The 21,859-nt window shown below is 39.5% G+C and overlaps 1 protein-coding gene across 4 annotated transcripts in view; it reads right to left on the minus strand.

Moving 5' to 3' along the window:
- mob2a (MOB kinase activator 2a) overlaps positions 1-21,859 on the minus strand; it is a 79,820-nt gene that overhangs the window by 4,782 nt on the left and 53,179 nt on the right. For 3 of the 4 annotated variants that reach the window (XM_057836014.1, XM_057836012.1, XM_057836013.1), the window contains exons 2-4: positions 10,702-10,862; positions 7,109-7,202; positions 344-468 (exon numbers count right to left, since the gene is read on the minus strand). In XM_057836014.1, the coding sequence (XP_057691997.1) occupies positions 344-468; positions 7,109-7,202; positions 10,702-10,862 (380 nt within the window). Of the gene's footprint in view, positions 1-343; positions 469-7,108; positions 7,203-10,701; positions 10,863-19,203; positions 19,768-21,859 lie in introns of those variants that run through there. The other variant, XM_057836011.1, reaches the window with a different exon arrangement.

Here is a 21,859-nt window from a genome sequence, read left to right on the forward strand (position 1 = left end):
TAATATCTAACATAAAGGGCCATATGACATAGTTTGTCTGTTATTTATCTCAAAATGTTTCCATATGATCGCAGCGATGCTTGGTGTTTGCTCGTTTGAGGCAGCAGGGGGCAGCAACACGACATTTCTGCTACCTTTCCCCTACCAGACTAAGACTGAATGGACCTTGGCACCAATGGCAGATATCCTGGGGGAGGGCGATGCGAACCCCCGCCGTCTACGTCTACTCGTGCTAAACCCAGTCCAATTCACGGGAGAGCTTGTTTTTCTGTTTTCCCGACCCTTGTACCGATGTACGGTATGGTTCCCGGCCCTACTCAACACGCGAACGGCGGATACTTGCCATATTTGGTGGGAAAAACTTCCTCGTCAGTGACCAGTTTCTGACAAAGACTCATAACAAAGTCGACGTATTGGGGCGCAGTGCACTTGGTCTTCTTGCCCTTCTCGTCCTGCCAGTAGTATATTCTGCACAAAGAGAAAAAACAGGAATCCTTGTCTTAAGATTGTTTGAGCAAGGAGCAGCCGACTCCCAATTTGATGTCAACGGTTGACAAAGGACAGGTAGCAGGCGCAATCGGGTATTCGTGATCTCATTCGGGGAAAACCCCGATGCGTGATGATGATGTCACACGAGCGCCGAACTGTATGACAATACTCTGAAAATATGAATATCCTGCAATATGTCCATTTGCGTGTGATGGCTCAATAAAATTGGTTGGTTTAATCTTTTACTGTGTTTTCTGGCGTAAAGATCGCAACCCTAGTTTGTGGTTAAATAAAAATAGCTTGACCCTCGTATAGTCTGGAGGACCCCATCGCACAGAATGAAATATTTAAATTAGGGCTGTCAAAATTATCGTGTTAACAGGCGGTAATTATTTTTAAAAAAATTAATCACGTTAAAATATTTGACGCAATTAACGCACATGCCCCGCTCAAACAGATTAAAATGACAGTACAGTGTCATGTGCACTTGTTACTTGAGTTTTTTTGGAGTTTTGTCGCCCTCTGCTGGCGCTTGGGTGCGACTGATTTTATGGTTTTCAGCACCATGAGAATTGGTGGTGCTGAACAATGGCGAGCTACTAGTTTATTTTTTGTTTGAAAATTTTACTAAAACGAAAACATCGAGGGGTTTCGATATAAAATTTCTATAACTTGTACTAGCATTTATCTATTAAGTCTTTCTACTGTCTTTTACGATTAATCGACTAATCTACAGTAATAATTTTAATTCTTTTACCAATTTAGCAATGACATTTTTGATGATGATTATTAATTCACAAAAACATTTTGGAACACCTAAATTCTTGATTAAAGTACAAATAAACTAGGGCTGTCAAAATTATCGCATTAACGGGCGGTATTGAATTTTTAAAATTAATCACGTTAAAATATTTGACGCAATAAACGCACATGCCCCGCTCAAACAGACTAAAATGACAGCACAGTGAAATAATGTCCGCTTGTTACTTGTTTTTTGGTGTTTGGCACCCTCTGCTGGCACTTGGGTCCAAATGATTTTATGGGTTGGTACCATGAGTGAGCATGGTGTAATTATTGACATCAACAATGGCGTTTATTTTTGGATTGAAAATTTTACAAATTTTAATAAAACGAAAACATTAAGAGGGGTTTTAATATAAAATTTCTATAACTTGTACTAACATTTATCTTTTAAGAACTACAAGTCTTTCTATCCATGGATCGCTTTAACAGAATGTTAATAATGGCATCTTGTTGATTTATTGTCATAATTAAAAAAATACAGTACTTATGTACAGTATGTTGAATGTATATATCCGTCTTGTGTCTTATCTTTCCATTCCAACAATCATTTACAGAAAAATATGGCATATTTTATAGATGGTTTGAATTGCGATTAATTACGATTAATTCATTTTTAAGCTGTAATTAACTCGATTGAAAATTTTAATCGTTTGACAGCCCTAAAATAAACACGTAAATAACAACAATAAATCACAACCAATGAGGTCAAATGCTGATAGCATTAACTAGTGCAAAAGAATGGAATGGAAACAGATTCAGAACACTGACTTCGCCTTTCCAACATGATTCCAAACAATTCTTGAAAAAAGTATCAATCATTAATATTATAGTATACTACTATATATAATAGTATTCTAATCAATGCCAATCAGATTTTTCATGAAGGGTGTCATTTTAAAGCTACTCTTAGAGTAGAATTTGAATTCTGAAGTATGTGGGATTAACTCCAGAAACAGTTATCTATATGACGTGCTTTTATTTTCAAATGTTCACCGGAAGTACATTCGCTAAACCGCTAACCGTAAGCTTTACACTCCGCAAAAAAAGTTAAAAAACAACTCTGTCATTGCATGTGGTGTCAGTAATAATTTTTTTTCATTTGGAAATGCTGTTAGCCAGCGATTTTTCATGTTTGACCTTTTAACCGCAAGTTTGCGTTTTGGAGAAGACTGCCAATGTTTTATAGCAGGCTAAAGTAGGTTTTTTTTTCTTTCTCCATTAGCCTCAATGTAGCAATGCTAACGTTTACAGTGAAGGTGGGAATTTTTGGGCACCTAACGAGTCGATTACGATTCAGAGGCTCCAATTCCATTATAAATCCATTATTGACCTACCCCCCTTTCAATGTTTTGTCCATTAGTTCCAAATTGTTCAAAAATCCTCTCAGGCTAAACCAAACTACTACTTCAGTATCAAGTTAACAGTTAATAACAGTAGATAAAATACTCAGGTCCCCATTCTGTATCAGCAGCTTTAAACTACATTCAATTCATTCAATGTTGGGAATCAAGTTGTTAAAATTGCTCCAGTTATTCCATAATTTCCCTTCTGTCTACTTTCGACATGTCAAAGTTTGAAAACTGTTTCATCATTTAAAGATGAATCTTGCCGATTTAGGTGTATTTTAGATAAAAAGTTCATTAGGTTTGCTACAACAGAGCCTTCTAGAGAAGTCGACTACTTTAAGATGGCAGCTGTTTTCTAATGCCTGCAAGTCTGTCATTTCGCATCTAGTTCTCAAATACATGTTCTAACGCTGCCGTCGTCTGTCAATTTGCATCTAGTTCTACTACATGTGATACTGTAGCCGTTTGTTTGTAGCAACTAGCAACCGGGCGTTGTTTGTAGCAGCTGTCGGCCGCAGTCAGGTAATATTGTTTTTTTTATCTAGCGGCATGAGTTGAACATGATATTTACTCTCGGTCCGTTCCTCATTGCGTCGCAAAGACCACGATAATTGTGTTTCAGTTCCGCTTTAACTGGTGTAATTTAATCATCGAAATTTGGATGTGTGAATCGTTCTCGACTCTTCCACGGCCGAATCGTGAATGATCTAAGAATCGGAAATTTCGCACGCCTCTAGTTTACAGTGTTTAATATAGATGTGTTTCCTTATTTTGCATGTCTGAACTTATATTCTATGGCGTGTTGATGAACAATAAACATCTGTGAAAGGAACTGGAGTCTCATATGCCATCAACACGCACACACAAATGTTTGCACGCACGCACACGGCGATAAAACGCAGCCATGAAAATTAGACCACTCATTTTTATTTGTGATAAATGGACTCATTGCATATCGCGACAGGCTTAGCAACTTCAATAAAACATGTCGTTAGTTAGTTAGAAAGTAGGGCTGTCAAACGATTAAAATATTTAATCGAGTTAATTACAGCTTAAAAATGAATTAATCGCAATTCCAACCATCTATAAAATATGCCATATTTTTCAGTAAATTATTGTTGGAATGGAAAGGTAAGAGACAAGACGGATATATACATTCAACATACTGTACATAAGTACTGTATTTGTTTATTAAGACAATAAATCAACAAGATGGCATAAACATTAACATTCTGTTAAAGCAATCCATGGTTAGAAAGACTTGTAGTTCTTAAAAGATGATTGCTAGTACAAGTTATAGAAATTTTATATTAATACCCCTCTTAATATTTTTGTTTTAATTAAATTTGTAAAATTTTCAATCAAAAAATAAACTAGTAGCTCGCCATTGTGTATTTCAATAGTTACACAATGCTTAAACCCTTAAAATCAGTCGCACCCAAGCGCCAGCAGAGGGCGACAAAACTCCAAAAAACACAAGTAACAAGTGGCCATGGCACTATGCTGTCATTTTAATCAGTTTGTGCGGGTATGTGCGATAATTGCGTCAAATATTTTAACGTGATTAATTAAAAAAATGAATTACCGCCCGTTAACGCGATCATTTTGACAGCCCTATTAGAAAGACTTACAATCAGCTTGTAATTGTCTCCTGTCGTCTTCCAAAATTACAACTGGGGCTTTAGGTGTTCATTCACCGCCGACGTGCAGCCAAGCTTGGCATTGAAGAGACAGGACACAACAGTGTACCCTCCTTTGTTTCGTTGAAATAAGCTTTTTTGACTTTTTGCCGCTTTCCACGCTTGCATGCCAAGCGTCGGACATTAAAAAAAAAAAAAAAATCCGGAACCCTCCCCCCCGCCTTAAAAATTTTCTCCTCGGATCTACACAATTCACGCAAGTCACCCTTTTTGACTTCAAAACAGCGAATTTCACCGATTAATACTTAAAAAATTAGTTTTTGTCAACAAAAACTAGACGAAGACAAACACATTTTGAAATGACTAAAATGTGACTAAGACTAATAAGTATTATTGTCTAAAAGACTAAGACGAAAATTAAAAGGGCTGCCAAAAACAACACTGGTACTAATACTGTGATTTGTATCTTGTCATATTATATATAATTTTTCCCTCCTGTTTGCTTGACCCTAATACTCGGTCGTACTACGTGACAAGAAAGGCCTCCATTGTTAAAGTCGTTGTCGTTTACACTGCAGTTTTACCAGTGAGTGCACGTTTACTTTAGAAACACAAACAGCAAAAGCTGCTTCACGTTTCTCCTTCTCGGCCCGTTAGTCGCAGTTTAAGATGACGACCGAATGACTTAAGTCGCGACCGGCTCGTTTTTCAGGACCGCGCCTCAACGTTTGTCACTGCGCGTCTGACTCATCTGGTTTTTCCAGCGCGTAAACAATACAAAGCGTCAACAAAGGTCTGCTCTTTTAAGACGAGGGCGCCCAAACGACGGCCGTACCCCACCCCGACAGGGTCGACTCGTTACAAAGTATGAACGACCGTTAAACGGCAATCTGTTGGCAACAATGGCAGCCTCTTTTTTCTTCCCGTGCAGCACGCGCGCTCGATTGTTTTATTGTTTTATTGCCGACAATAAAGCAGAGTTCAAGACGAAAGCTCTGGCTTTGAACGTTCATCTTTCCGTGCCGGTGACGGCGCTCCATGTCCGATCCATTTGGACCGGGAGAGGGCCATGAACGCCAGTCAATAAAAAGCCATATCATGAGATCATCTTTATCGTGAGCTTTGTATCGCAAAGCAAGCGACAGAAATGAAATAAATTCAAGCAATCACTTTAAAACTATCTGGTAAACATTAGCATTTTAGAGCATTTAAGCTAGCGGTCCGATAGCTTAAATGCCCTATTCCATGCTAATGTTTACAACAATAGGCTAACTTGCATGGCAAGCTTCTGCCAACTTAAATGCTATATAATGCTAATGTTTACAACTGGCTTACTTGCATAGCAAACGGCCGCTAGCTTAAATGCTATGCCATGCTAATGTTTACTAAAATTGGCAAACTTGCCAAGCAAAAGTCTGCTAGCTTAAATGCTATATAATGCTAATGTTTACAACAGTTGGCTAACTTGCACAGCAAAGGTCCGCTAGCTCATATGCTACATAATGCTAATGTTTACAACAATTGGCAAACTTGCATAGCAAAAGCCCGCTGGCTTAAACGCTATATAACGCTAATGTTTACTTAAACTGGCTAACTTGCATGGCAAAAGTATGCTAGCTTAAATGCTATATAATGCTAATGTTTACAACAATTGGCTAACTTGCATAGCAAACGTGTGCTAGTTTATATGCTATAAAATGCTAATTTTTACAACAATTGGCTAACTTGCATAGCGAACGTCTGCTAGCTTGTTTGCTATATAATGCTAATGTTTACAACAATTGGCAAACTTGCATAGCAAATGTCCGCTAGCTCAAATGCTATATAATGCTAATGTTAACATCAACTGGCTAACTTGCATAGCCAAAGTGCGCTACCCTAAAGGCTATATAATGGTAACGTTTACAGCAAATGTCCGCTAGCTCAAATGCTATATAATGCTAATGTTAACATCAACTGGCTAACTTGCATAGCCAAAGTGCGCTACCCTAAAGGCTATATAATGGTAACGTTTACAACAATTGGCTAACTCGCATAGCAAAGGTCCACTAGCTTATATGCTATACAATGCTAATGTTTACCAACAATTGGCAAACTTGCAAAGCAAATGTCCGCTAACTTAAATGCTATATCATGTTAATGCTTACAGCAATTGGCTAACTTGCATAGCAAACGTGTGCTAGTTTATATGCTATAAAATGCTAATTTTTACAACAATTGGCTAACTTGCATAGCGAACGTCTGCTAGCTTGTTTGCTATATAATGCTAATGTTTACAACAATTGGCTAAATTGCATAGCCAGTCAGCTAGATGAAATGCTACATAATGCTAATGTTTACAACAACTGGCTAATTTGGATAGCAAACGTCCGCTAGATGAAATGCTATATAAGGCTAATGTTCACAACAACTGGCTAATTTGCATAGCAAAGGTCTGCTAGCTTAAATTCTATATCATGCTAATGTTGACAAAAATTGGCTAACTAGCATAGCAAACGAATGCTAGCTTAAATGCTATATCATGCTAATGTTGACAACAATTGGCTAACTTGCATAGCAAAAGTCCGCTAGATTAAATGCTATATAATGCTAATATTCACAACAATTGGCTAACTTGCATAGCAAAGGTCCGCTAGTTTAAATGCTATATCATGCTAACCAGATTTACCAGATTGCTTCAATGTATTTTATTTCTGTTGATGTCCCTTTAAGGGCATGGTTTTGTGAGGTTACCATCCCTATCTCGGACTGTATTTTTCTTTTCCCCCGTAAAGGTCGAAGCGTGTAACCTTAAATATTTTCAGTCTAAAAGCAGCGGCCGTGACTCACGTGTTGCATGCCGTCATCGCTTGACAGCTGTCGCCAGTGCAGAACTCGGAGATGGTGCTGTACTGCAAGTTGATAAGATTGAAGAATGTCGTCGCTGCAGGAAGAAAAGAAATAGCGTTACGTGATCTGCGCTCGCTCCTAATAACACTTCTCCACGTCACGGAAAGTGGCATTGACATTAATAAGCAACGTGTTTTTTCATTTATTAGACAGTGATAGACATCCAATCCATTTGAATTGGGTAGCCGCCAGCCCTCCCAGTTGGCATGAGGTCAAAGGTCACAGAGGTCAAAAAAGGAATTTGGCAATACCTTGATAAGGTATTAACCTAGTGAACTCCAATTTGCAGGATAGCTGAAATGATGAGACGAGAAAAGGTCAAAGGTCACAAATGCTTTGAATTTGGATGCTTACGCTCTCTCAGAGTCCTCCTTTAGTTAGCAAAAATTAATTAAAACTAATTCATTGTATATAAAAAAAGTACAAACATGTATTCAAATTATCAATATCATTCTGTTTTCCCATTTCATCCCAGCATTTCAGGGTCACTTCTTGCTTATATTGGTCACTTCCTGTTGATCTGGGGGCATTTCTGGGTCACTTCCAGTTGATAACAGGTCACTTTCTGTTCATACTGGGCCACTTCCTATTGATTTGGGGCATTTGGGGGTCACTTCCTGCTTATATTGGTCACTTCCTATTGATCGGAGGGCATTTCTGGATCACTTCCAGTTGATAACAGGTCACTTCCTGTTCATATTGGGTCACTTTCTGTTGATTTTAAGGCATTTCAGTTTCCCTTCCTGTTGATGTTACTCACTTCCTGTTGAATTGGGGCATTTCATGGTCACCTGTTCATACTGGGCCTCTTCCCATTGATACATGGGCATTTCAGTGACACTCCCTGCTTATATTGGTCACTTCCGGTTGATTATGGGCATTTAAGAGTCACTTCCTGTTCATACTAGACCAGTTCCTATTGATATACGTCCATTTCAGGGTCATTTCTGGATCACTTCCAGTTGATAACAGGTCACTTACCGTTCATACTGGGCCATATCCTATTGATATTGGGGACATTCCAGGGTCACTTCCTATTGATCTGGGGACATTTACAGGTCACTTCCTATTCATACTGCGCTACTTTGCTAAGAAGAAAAATAGCTAGCTGAAAATAACATTAACAGCCTTGTTTTAAGCAATACATTATTGTAATTAATCCTAAAAAAAAAAAAAAAAAAAAAAAAAAAAAAACTTGGAAGAAGGAAAGATTTTGAATAATATTTGTGGCTACAGAATATTGATTTAAGAATTCGATTATCTACTGTGACTGTAATTGATCAGAGAAATAAGTTAAATAATTTGAAAAGTGATTGCTAATGTTATATGCTTTGTTGCACACTGTGAAAATGATTAACTCAAAAGAGCGAGATGTCATGTACCCATTCTGCAGCGCTTTGTTTACATTTGCGGCTTTCACGACATTTGCTTTACAGCAGCTAAACTGATACACGGCAGTACTATTTGGAAGGAGTTGGAACTCGCACCCGCGTGCGTGTTGTTTTTTGCCCGAGTTTTGTTAAGCCTAAAATAAAGGCAGCGTTACAAAGTCATTTGACCGCTCGTCATTTTACATACTGAATGCATTATTGACTGGCTGACTTCGTTTTCTCCATGTTTAAATGATCATCTAACCACTGTGCCGTCATGATAAGCTTGCTTACTGGACATCACTTTTTCATGAAGAATGGTGGTCGTATAAACTGCATTATTTTTTTATCCAGGGCTTTGGTTCTCGGGTCATTTAGGTAAAAAAAACAACAACCGTGGCTTGGCTCGGCGGCGGCGGCAGCTACGTTCGTACTGGAGAATCCGCCCGCCCCAGCCGGTTCGCCGCGGTGTATTCGGGTCCTGGCTCTGCTCGCACGCCGTGGGGGAACGCTCGAGAAACCGGGGTGTTCGCCAGAGGTCCCCAAGCCGGGGTACCGCTCGGCTCGGCCCGCCTCGCCGTAGGCGGCCTGCCGAACAGGTGTTCGGCCATTCCTTACTACGCGGCGAAACGTCCTACACAATGCTCAGGGCGCTTGCGCATGCATTCACACGCATGCGCACATCGGTTAGAGGCGGCGAATACTCACTATTTTGGTTTTTATTTAGTTATTTAGAACCTTTTCACAGCCTCAAAGATACTTTTTGCATGTATTACCCTCTTATACTTTTAACCATTGTGTTTTTTTTGTGTTAGATTTGAAGCAGTTGACCACATTAGTCACGTAGCGTGTTTAAACCGTCCTTATTTGATATAACTACATTTAAATATTTTCTGCAGGCATTTTTTTTAGTACCTTATTCCTGTATACATCTAAACAAAACAAGTTTAGAGCGCACGGTAGTACTTTAGGTGTCAAATTCGACTAATGTAGCACGTTTCGCCGATGTAGGATATTTTGGCAGAACACCGGCCAGAGCGGCGGGCTCCGCCGGATGACGGCTACTTGCCGACTATCGGTCTCCAGTCTTGCCGGTGTTTAGCCTTAGATGCGAATTTACCACCCGCCTTGGGCTGCATTCCCAAACAGCCCGACTCTGTATCGTCACAAGCCCTGTAGTTTAACTTTGTTAGTGTTTACAATAGCTTTAGCATTCCCGCTAGCAGCAGACTCGTATTCGTTCCAAAAATCTTTGTGATGCAGTTTTAAATGGCTGCTGGGTTAGTGGTTTTGAATGAGTACGCTTTCTTTCTGCCTCATGGAACTTCTACGGTACATGTTTCGCAGATGGTGGGAGCGTCGTTTTTTTAGTGACAGCCGCCATAATATTCAACTACTTCTTGTCGTGTAACTCCGCCTCCTCAACCCCTCCTCCCTCAGGGGCTTCAGAGAGGGGAGGGGTTGAGGAGGCGGCGTGCTGAATTCTTCGGTTGCGCACATTTGGAGGCTAAATCAAGTATATAATTATCGGATTGCATTATCGGTTGAATTTTTTTATTATCTGGATTATCTGTGTGACGTCATAATTGCCATTATCGGCCGATAATTATCGGTGACCGATATTATCGTGTATCTTTAGTAATTATTGACATCAACAATGGCCAGCTACTTGTTAATTTTTTTATTGAAAATTTTACAAATTTTATTAAAACGAAAACATTAAGAGGGGTTTTCATATAAAATTTCTATAACTTGTACTAACATTTATCTTCTAAGAACTACAAGTCTTTCTATCCATGGATCGCTTTAACAGAATGTTAATGCCATCTTGCGGATTTATTGTTATAATCAACAAATATAGTACTTATGTACAGTATGTTGAATGGTAAATGGTAAATGGTGTTATACTTATATAGCGCTTTTCCAATGTACATATGTCTTGTGTCTTATCTTTCCATTCCAACAAAGATTTACAGAAAAATATGGCATATTTTAGAGATGGTTTGAATTGCGATTAATTACGATGAATTAATTTCTAAGTTGTGATTAACTCGATTAAAAATTTTAATCGTTTCACAGCCCTAATTTATACATATATACATATCCCTGCATTTTTGGCCTAATGGTCAATTTTTTGGTTTCCCTGTGTCATGCAACACTCACTATTGCTGGCCAGCCATTCGTGGAGGTCGATCTCTCTGGGCAGCACCACCAGCTCCTTCAAGTCAAAATCCACCACTCGGATCTTGGTGAACTCCGGCTCCAGGTATTGCTTCTTCTCTTCCGCCGGAGGCTTCTTTCCATTCGGTTTGGTCTTTGACTTCCTGTCCAACACAACAAAAACATCATGAGAAATGTCCCAAGTCACCCCAAAAAATGCCCAAAAAGCAGAAAAACCATTTCAATTTATTAGCAAACATTGACCATACAAGACGTCTAATCCGTTTGAAGAGGCTGTCTCATTGGCTGCCTCATTTGATGAGCTTTAATTTAGTTTTGCTTTGGACATCTATCCCCAAAATATCATTTCATTATTTTGGGTCTTCATATCTACGCTGTATCAAAAAACGGTAACGATATGAAGTCGCCAGAGCAAAGCGGTGGGCGTCCGCTGCCTTTTATGGCGTGTGGCAGACACGCACGCACGCACGCACGCACGAGGGCAGGAATTCAGGGGAGTTTGTATTTATCCTAAAATAAAGCCGGAGCTCCAGAAATTCACATCCCCTCACCGCACAAATGGCGGCTAGACAGGGAGGAGGTCTCTGGCTGGAAAATGATGAAATAAGAGGCAGGAAATGGGTGGATGTCATGTTTTTATTCCATGAAAAAAGTTGACCAAGAACATTTCAATGAGCAGGGAGTTTTCTTCTAATGCACATTTACACTCGAAATGTTATGGCCTAGAGCATTTGAATCATCGTGCTAAAAATTTCAACTTGACCTTTTGATACTAAGTGACCCAGAATGAACTCATAGCCTGCCATTGACGTCCGATCATCTTTGGATCTTTCAGTACCTTTGAAAATGCCCCAAAATCAACAGGGAGTAATCTATAAACAGGAGGTGACCCGGAAATGCCCTAAAATCAATAGAAAATGTTCCAAATGGTACAGGAAACCACCCCAGAATGCCTCAAAATATACAGGAAGTGACCTAGAGTTGGCCCAATAATTGCCAGACCTTAATGGAGAGGAAATGACCTGTGAAAGTTAGAAAATTAAACAGGAATTGACCCAAACTCAACAGGAAGTGACCTAAAATTCCCACAAAATTGACAGGAGGTGATTCAAAATCAACAGGAAGTGACCTAGAATTGGCTCAAATTGACAGGTGACTTAAAATTAACGGAAAATGATCTGGGAATGGTGAAAAATCAACAGGAAGTGACCTAAAGTTGCCCCAAACATGGCAGGTAACTCAAAATCAACAGGGGTGACCCAAAATCATCAGGAAGTGACCTAGAATTGGGCCAAATTGACAGGAGGCGACTTAAAATGAAGGAAAAATACCTGGGAATGCTGAAAAATCAACAGGAAGTGACCTAAAATTGACAGGTAACTCAAAATCAACATGAAGTGACCTAGAATTGGCCAAAATTGACAGGACGTGACTTAAAATGAACGGAAAATGACCTGGGAATGTTGAAAAGTCAACAGGAAGTGACTTAAAATTACCCCAAAAATAAACAGGTAACTCAAAATCAACAGGAAGTGACCTAAAATTGCCCCAAAATTGACAGGTAGCTCAAAATCAACAAGAAGTGACCTAGAATTGGGCCAAATTGACAGGAGGTGACTTAAAATGAACCGAAAATGACCTGGGAATGCTGAAAAATCAACAGGAAGTGACCTAAAATCACCCCAACATTGACAGGTAACTCAAAATCAACAGGAAGTGACCCAAAATCAACAGGGAGTGACTTAGAATTGGCCCAAATTGACAGGAGGTGACTTAAAATGAATGGAAAATAACCTGGGAATCCTAAAAAAAAAATCAACAAGAAGCGACCCAAAATGAACAGGAAAGTGACCTAAAAATTGCCTCAAAATTGACATGTGACCCAAAATGAACAGGAGGTGACCTAGAATCGGCTCAAAAATTTACAGGTGACTTAAAATGGTCAGGAAGTGATGTGGAAATGCTGGACAATCAACAGGACGTGACTCAAAATGAACCGGACGTGACCTGGGAATGCTGCAAAACTAATAGGAAGTTACCTTAAATCAACAGGAAGTCACCTAGAATTGCCCCAAATTGACAGGAGGTGACTCAAAATCAATAGGAAGTGATTGTGCTAATATTAGAAGTTGTTGCTAACTGTTAACATTGGTTTCATCGCGGTTCCCAATCCAAATGAATTGGACGTGTAGCGTCATTTTCCAATTTCTTGGAAAGCGGCCGGCTTCTGTTTGTTTTTCACCTTTGACCTTAGATTGCACCGCTCCGCTATGTTCTAGGCAAGAAGTGTGATGTCACGTCCACTCGCTAAATGTCGCAATAGGAGCACATCTGCAAGTCAAATCAGGTGACAGGTCGGCCCGCGCTTTTTGTTTTTTGTCCGTGTCCCCCCTCTTTTTTTTTTTAAGTGGCGTTTTTTTTCCCAGCCAAAAGCATTTGTTCCACCGACACCGTTCCTACACCAAAACGACCGGAATTCTAATACAAGGTGGGCTCTTTTGTTTGACACCCCAAAAATGACCGGTCACCCAAAAACAAGGTTTTTGTTTTGTTTGTTTTTTTTAAATAAAAAAGTGAAATTTCAAAACACAAAAAAATAGGACACTAAGGAGCGCAAAAATTCTATACAGGTTTTGCTAAAAACGTACGGTTTGGCTAAAATCTGCCTCAAACATACCCATTCATTTCTAATGGGATAAATTTCCCATTCATTTCAGTAGTACAAAAACTTCCATTCCCTCCAATTGATTTCTAACCCAAATGACTCAACATCAACAGGAAGATTCCCCTAAATGCCCAAAAATGAACAAGAAATGACTCGATATTAACAGGAAGGGACCCCGAAATGTCCCCAGATCACCAGGAAGTGACCTGATAACACAAGGTGACCCCCAAATCAACAGGAAGTGACTCCTAAATGCCCCAAAATCAACAAGTGACCCAAAATGAACAGGAAGTGACCTGGGAATGCTGTAAATCAGCAGGAAGTGAGGCCAAATCAACAGGAAGTGACCTGCCCAAAACATACCCATTCATTTCTAATGGGTAACATTTCCCATTCATTTCAATAATACAAATACTTTCATTCACTCCTATTGATTTCCAACCCTAATGACTAACAACAGGAAGTTACCTCTAAATGGCCCAAAACGAACAGGAAATGACCCAAGACCAATAGGAAGGGACCCCGAAATGTCCCCAGATAACCAGGAAGTGACCTGATAACAGCAAGTGACCCCCAAATTCCCCTAAATCAACAGGAAGTGACCCAATAACAATAGGAAGTGACTCCTAAATGCCCCGCAATCAACAGTAATATAACCAGAAATGCCCCAAAATCAAAAGTGACCCCTAAATACACCAAAATTAACAGGATGTAACCTATAAATTCCCCAAAACCAACAGGAAGTAACCCAAAATAAACAGAAATGGACCCAAAATTTCCCCAAAATCAACAGCAAGTGACCCATTGATGCCCTCAAATCAACGGGGAAAAACAACAGGCAGTAACTGAAAAGAAACAGTAATTAACCCAGAAATATCCCCAGATCAATAGTTAGTGACCCTTAAATGCACCAAAATGAACAGGAAGTGACACAAAGTAACTCAAAATGAATAGTATTTGACCCAGAAATGCCCCCAAATCAACAGTAAGTGAACCGTAAATGCACCAAAATGAACAGGATGTGAAAATGATCCAAAATTTATAGGAACAGACCCTAAAATTGAAAGAAAGTGACACTTTGGCTTCCACTGACAACGATAGACGTCCAATTATCTTAAACTAGAAGGACTGGCTGTGAATCTCCTGTTTCAGAGCCATTGACGGTGCTACACGTCTAATCCATTTGGACTGGGAGTGGGCGAATGAACTTTCATTCAACTGTTCAGTCCGCTAGCTTAAATGCTATATAATGCTAACGTTTACAACAATTGGCTAACTTGCATAGCAAACGTCCGCTAGCTTAAATGCTATATAAGGCTAATGTTTATAACAATTGGCTAACTTGCGTAGCAAAAGTCCGCTAGCTTAAATGCTATATGATGCTAATGTTTACAACAATTGGCTAACTTGCATAGCTAGCTTAAATGCTATATAAGGATAATGTTTACAACAATTGGCTAAATTGCATAGCAAATGTCCTCTAGCTTAAATGCTAAATAAGGCTAATGTTTACAACAATTGGCTAACTTGCATAGCAAACATCCAGTAGCTTAAATGCTATATAATGCAGTGCTGCAACGTTCAATTGCTAAACTCGAGTATTCGATTAGAAAAAAGAAAAAAAAATTAAATTAAATTTTGCTGCTTCGAGTATTCTTTTAATTAAAGTGCCATTGTAATGGTTTGTTTTGAAAGTGTTTGCATTAAGCTTTGTTGATTTGGGTGGATACATTGCCCTCTAGTCTGCCACATTTCACATGACTGAATCCAGCTGCTCCCTGTTAAGACCAACCAAAGTTTTTGTTTGCGCTCAAGTTTTAAAAAAAAAAATGCATTCGCATTTTAGTTTATAGGTATATTTAGCCGCTTTTTTGTGGGAATATGTGTCTGAACTATTTGTTAAGAGCATTGTATAAAAAATATATATATAGCATTTAAGCTAGTGAACTTTTGCTACGTAAATTCACTAATTGTTCTTTTGCTGTACATAGATCCTCATTCATTTATTTTTTTATACCGGTTGAGGCTCAGCTCTGGTATTTTAATTATCTATGTTCCTTATCCGATGACTCGATTATTCGAACTAAATAGTTCATCGATTAATCGACTACTAAAATAATCGATAGCTGCAGCCCTAATATAATACTAATGTTAACAACAATTGGCTAACTTCCATAGCAAACGTCCACTAGCTTAAATGCTACGTCATGCTGATCTACAACAAAGCAACTGAGAATCTGTAGGGGAACTGGACAGAACCTTACGCAGTTGTCAAACATGCTTGCCGCTAGCTTTCTTTTTAGCCTTGTAATGGCTGCTGTGGTTTTGCTTTGCTGCTTTTCGTGGTTTGTGGTCGTCTCAGGGAAGAGGGTTTTTTTTTATGTTCATTTGGGAGCCAGAAATAGATTTGGGAGGGCAGATCGAGGAACCCACACGCTTTTCCTTAAAAAGTTTGCTAGCATTAGAAAATACTTGGATGTCCCATCCATTTTGACTGGGAGGGACGAGCAGCAACTGAATGAGGTGATTTAACAATAGACCGACTCAACATTAGCAAACGAATGCGCTAATCGCTACTCAGACACAGGTGACTTCCTGTTCATTTTGGGGCATTTACAGCATGAATGAACTACAACTTGCCTGTCAGGCACAACAACCCGGCCGGTATGCCAGATTGGCTGCACGTTTGACACCACAACAGTGGCACCACCCTCCCTGCGATTACTATAATTGGTACTCAACAACATTACAACACCAGTGTGTGACAGGAAGAGGGGGAGGGCGGGTTAATTGGAAGATTACAATTTACTGTATTATTCAGACTATAAAGCACACCTGACTATAAGCCGCCACCCACACAATTTGACACAAAAACGACATGTTCATTGATAAGCCACACTGGACTATGAGCCGCAGCTGTCCTTACTGTATTATGGGATATTTACACCAAAAGATATTAATCGGTAACACTTTCATTTGACAGCGGTGTCAGAAGACTGTCATGAGACCAAATGAATTACCGTGGAGCTTTGATTAGCTGCAAAGCTTCATTGCTTCAAGAAGCTTCATTTGGCCATCACTGCTCCCTTGGGGGAGACAGTCAACCTCTGCTGCCACCTGCTATCAACACTGTTGTCGTCCAACATGCCTCCTAGCATGCATTGCGGCGCTACAGATGTGAATAAAAATCAAAATTCATGTTCTGTGCTAATGATTTCTTCAGTTACTGTTCCAGATCTTTCATTAATAACTAGTTATGGTCTTTGGCAAAACTTTATTTGACAGAGGTGCCATAAGACTGTCATAAGACAATCATAATTATGACATGACACTGACAAGAGCATTAAAGAATGCTTATAACAGATGTTATTTCATGTCATAGAGCGACTTATGTCCCTTTTGAATGGATGTAAAGGATTCGAGCTAGACATAAATGGAGTTCCAGAATTCTCTGGATGAAACTTAATGACATCTGTCATTAGCATTCAGTAATGATAGTGTCATGTCATAATTATGACGGTTTTATTTATGACTCCACTCTCAAATAAATCCGCAAATAAGCCGCACTGCACTAAAAGCCGCAGGATTCAAAATGAGGGCAAAAAGTAATGGCTTATAGTCCGAAAATTAAGGTTGACGTGACATTTCTGCGAACACGCTAATCTGTGAGACTGGTCAGTGGTCAACATTACATTTATTATCAGAGTTTCGTTAGCTTATTTATAATCAAATCAATGCGCTGAATTCAAATATCACACTGGTTTCGCTCAATCGGGTCAACTTTCTGAATAATGCTAATGCACGTAACTATTATTTAGTTGAAAACAATTTTCTTTTGGAAAATACACTGCTCAAAAAAATAAAGGGAACACTAAAGTAACACATCTGAATGAATGAAATATGATGAACTACTTTGTTCTTTCCATAGTTGAATGTGCTGGCAACAAAATAAAACAAAAATGATCAATGAAAAGCCGCCGTTGTCTGTCATTTTGCATCTAGTTCTACATATATATGATATCGATCGTCGCTGTGTGTTTGTAGCAACTAGCAACTGGGCGTTGTTTGTAGCGGCTGTCGGCCGCAGTCAGGTATTATTGTTTTTTTATCTAGCGGCATGAGTTGAACATGATATTTACTCACGGTCTGTTCCTCATTGCGTCCCGAAAACAGCGCAGACTGTGAGTTCCGCTTTACCTTGTATAATTCAATAATCGGAATTTGGATGTTTGTGAATCGTTCTCGAATATTCCGCGGCCGAATCGCAAATAATCTAAAAATCGGAAATTTTGCACGCCTCTACTGGCTAAAACCACTTACTCATGAAAATGCCCAAAAATCTACAAGAAGTGACCCAGAAATGCTCAAAATCAACAGGAAGTGATCCAAGACCAACAAGAAGTTATCAAAATAAAACAGGGAGACACCAACAAATGACTCCAAATCAATAGAGGAACCAAGAACTGCTAGCAAAGCATCCCCAGGCACTAAGTTTAGCTTATAACATTTATTAAAAATACATTAATAAGAGTGTTTCTGGGGGCTGTAAGCAGTTAATTTCTCAGGGGAATGCCTCAAAATCATCAGGAAGTGATGAAAACAAAACAGGAAGACACCAAGATATGACTCCAAATCAACATAGACCAATAAATGCCAGCAAAGCATCATCAGGCACTATGTTTAGCTTAAAATTTTTTTTTTAAATTTTAGTAAATAATAATAATAAGACTGGCTATGACCACTTACTCATGAAAATGCCCAAAAAATCAACAAGAAATGACCAAGAAATGCTCAAAAACCAACGGGAAAATATCCAAGACCAAAAAGAAGTTATCAAAATAAAACGGGGAGACACCAAGAAATGTCTCCAATTTAGCAGCGTGACCAAGAAATGCTAGTAAAGCATCCCCACGTACACAATTGATAGCTTTTAACATTTTAAACATCTTCTGAATGATAGAAAATAATCAAAGTACAATAATAAGAGTGGCTATTACCAGTTAATTACTCATGAAAATGCCCAAAAATCAACAAGAGGTGACACAGAAATGCCCAAAATCAACAGAAAGGGATAAAAATAAATTAGGGAGACATCCAGAAATGACTACAAATCAACAGCATATAAGAAAGCTACAAAACTACAATAATAATACATAATGAGAGGTAAATAATGACATCATTGTTTAATGATAATGCCATTTAAATAGTCACTTGCCCTCGTTTTATCTGCTCATTGTAACTGCACTACAACTTCATAACTAGGCTAAATCAACACGTGTAAACCGGGTTGACAGTTGGAATTTGCTCTATTTGCATTTACGGAGCTTAACAGGAGTAGTTTGTGTGACATTCAAATACACGAGCATGCCGATCTTCTCAGCCTATGAAAATACTGTAGTCATTAATAACACATAAAATGCAGGTCCACAATTTGTTTTTCGCCTGGACAACTTTTGAAGCCATTTCAAGTTAATAGGTGACTTTTTAACACACATGCATGCACAATAGCACGAAATAACACTAGAGACGACTGGGCACATTACAACATGAGCGGGCAGTGTGACGTTTGCTGTCGGATAGAAATGAGCGAGATGAACAAGACTCGTCCCGAATATGCGGCTGCTCGATGAGCGGCACACTTTCGCTTGCGTAATTACACACGCCGTCGAAATAAATGGCTTAATATGCACTGAGAACAACTTTTAAGATAACATTTGGGGCCTTTTCGCGCACATTCGACCACGCAGGAAAAGATTCCAGAGTGCATCGAACGCACCACGAACAACACGACTGAAGCATAGTTTTGTTTCACATTTTACCTGAGAACTTTGCCGACCGCTTGAAGCACCATTTTGCAACTTAGTCCGTTTTTAGAGTTTCTCTGGGTGTGCATGTCCGTCTTATTCCCAGAGAAAGAGCAGTAATCGCCGACCATTGCTCATATCGCTTAACTACGGCACGGGAAGTTGAAAAGACGAATCTGGAGTTGACTGACACTCACTGAAGGCAACTGTGGGAACTCCTCGCGCTGGCGGTAAAAAGCCCGCCTCCTCGTACGACCTTCGTCCAATCGGGGAACGGGAAAGTGCTCAGTGGGCGGGCAGTCGTGAAGCCAGGCCGGCCCACGTGGTCGTTGCTCAACTTTAGCACGAAGAAGTGCTGTTTTCACCATTGGAGCGAAGTGAGCTGCGTAAGTAACTGACGGCCATCTTGTATCGGGGGGCTTCTATTGTAGCGGACGTAAAGTGAGCGATTTTGGCCACTAAAATACTAATAACTCACTGAATTCTTGACACATTTACAAAAGGTTCGGTTTAAAAGAAACTTGGCTATGAATCAGACTGTAAATTTTGAATATTTTGTAGTTAATTAACGGCATCTAACAACATGAAGACGGCCTTATTGTCAGTGTTGTGCATGAACGCGTTCAATGAACGATCGTTCATGAACACGTTCATATTTTGGGCGAAGGTGAATTGAACGCATCATATTTCTGTCTCATGAACGTTACTGTGAACGCGCTCATTCTAGCGGTTGTGAGCGGTGCTCATAACTTCGTTCATGAGTTCATCACATTTAGAGCCTTACCGACAAAACTGCATATAAAGCCATAGGCTAAAAACACACAATAAATTTTTTTTACCTTAATAGCGGAATATTATCCAACATGACAACCCAAGCTGTCTGTCACGGCCGTATTGTTTAAGCAAATACGTCATCATAACAAGAGCAGCATGGACACAAGCTGGCAGCTCTCGAAACCCGGCCCGCTCAGAGCAACTTTCTACACAGTACCAGCATTTAAAAGAGTTTTACGAAAAAGTCAGTACCGACCCGGATGGAAAAAAATATAAGAAGACCGTCCGTACGTCGGTAACGTCTTTAGCCAACCTTAAACGGCACATCGAAATAAAGCATGCGACAAGCCTTGCTAGGTATCTGCGACTGCGAGCATGTGCGATTAAATAAAGAGACGGCAACGGTTGGCCAGAGCAGTACCTCTGCCACCCAAATACCGCTAACAGCATACCAGAGCGGCCCCGTTTTCTGTCTCTCCCAGCCGCAGCTAGACAATCTAGTTCTGCAGTATATTGTGGGAGACTCTTCAGCATCGGTGGTCAAATATTCAGGTAGGAAATGAACTGTGATTATTTTCTATAAGCTTTGGAAATAAATCCAGTAAATAATAGTTTGCAACAATTTTTGGCGAACAAAAAGAACTGAACTACAAAAGTTCATTTTTTGGAACCATGAACTTTAGTTCAAAATTTTGAATTATGAACTATGAACTGAACAGTTCATTTTAAAATTTGTGAACTGCAATTTGAACTAGTTCATGTAGAAAATGAACTTTCCCAACACTGCTTATTGTAGCCTACATGACTTTTCTCCTTGTAACAACTTAACCTTACAACAAAACGCGTGCTATGATTGCACTTGAAGACTTTTGATTCAACATATTTAAGAGCTCAGGTCTCACTAAGCTCCTAAAATAACATTGAGAGGACATGAATAACATGTTGAAAAGCACTGTTCACTTGCAAATGTGTTACTATTAGTGTTAATTTTAACTCATTCACTTCGGTTGACGGCGGCAGTTCACGTATATTATTGTCAATGGAAACAATCGTTCACTACAGACTCCTCCCACATACCATAAACACACACGTGAGGTTAAGTGGAGACTATATTGTTCGTAGGTGTGAATACGAGCATCAACACTTGTTTATGTACGAGTCTCTTGTAATAGGCTGCCATTGACGGCACTCACTAGAAGTGCATGCTATCCATAGGCGCGCTATTCTCTTGTTGCCGTCAACATGTGCTAGCTTGGCATGATCATCAATTCTGGTTGTGATGACACAACCAGAAAAAGTGGGCGTTTCTGATGCAAAACTACGAAATGCTAAATAGCCAGATTGGAGTGCCAAATTTGTTTTCTACACGTATAATGACATGAGTTTGCATTTTTTTGGCATGGTCACTATTTCATAGCACCTTTAAATCACGACAAAACAAGTTAGTGTAGCTCGAGCTAACGTCAGTTGTCAGTCCATTAAGCCAAAATCATAGCTTATTGAGATGAAAAAAAAATAAAAAATAAAAAAAATAAATCTCTGTTTTAGAGCCGCTTAACTCATTGGAGGCAATAGACATCCAATCCATTTGAAGTGGGAGGGTTGGCCACCTCCACTCTAAGTGGATTAGATGTCTACAAGTGAAAAACTCATTGGTGGGAGACTTTTGCATCCTGCTAGCTTAGCATAGCATAACATATCCATAGTCTTTCTAGTCAGTGTTGCTATGTGAGCGTTCTGCCATTCTGTCATGCTAGCTAGCGCAACACCGGAAAGCTAGACATGATGGCTAATTATGCTTGTGATGTCACAACCAGAAAAAGTAGGCGTTCCCTGACGCATTTTCTTGGGTGAAATAACAAGGTAACGGTCAAAAATATGAGCACCATGTTTTCTA

This window comes from Corythoichthys intestinalis, chromosome 5, assembly GCF_030265065.1.
Source record: "Corythoichthys intestinalis isolate RoL2023-P3 chromosome 5, ASM3026506v1, whole genome shotgun sequence".
NCBI classification, from domain to species: domain Eukaryota; kingdom Metazoa; phylum Chordata; class Actinopteri; order Syngnathiformes; family Syngnathidae; genus Corythoichthys; species Corythoichthys intestinalis.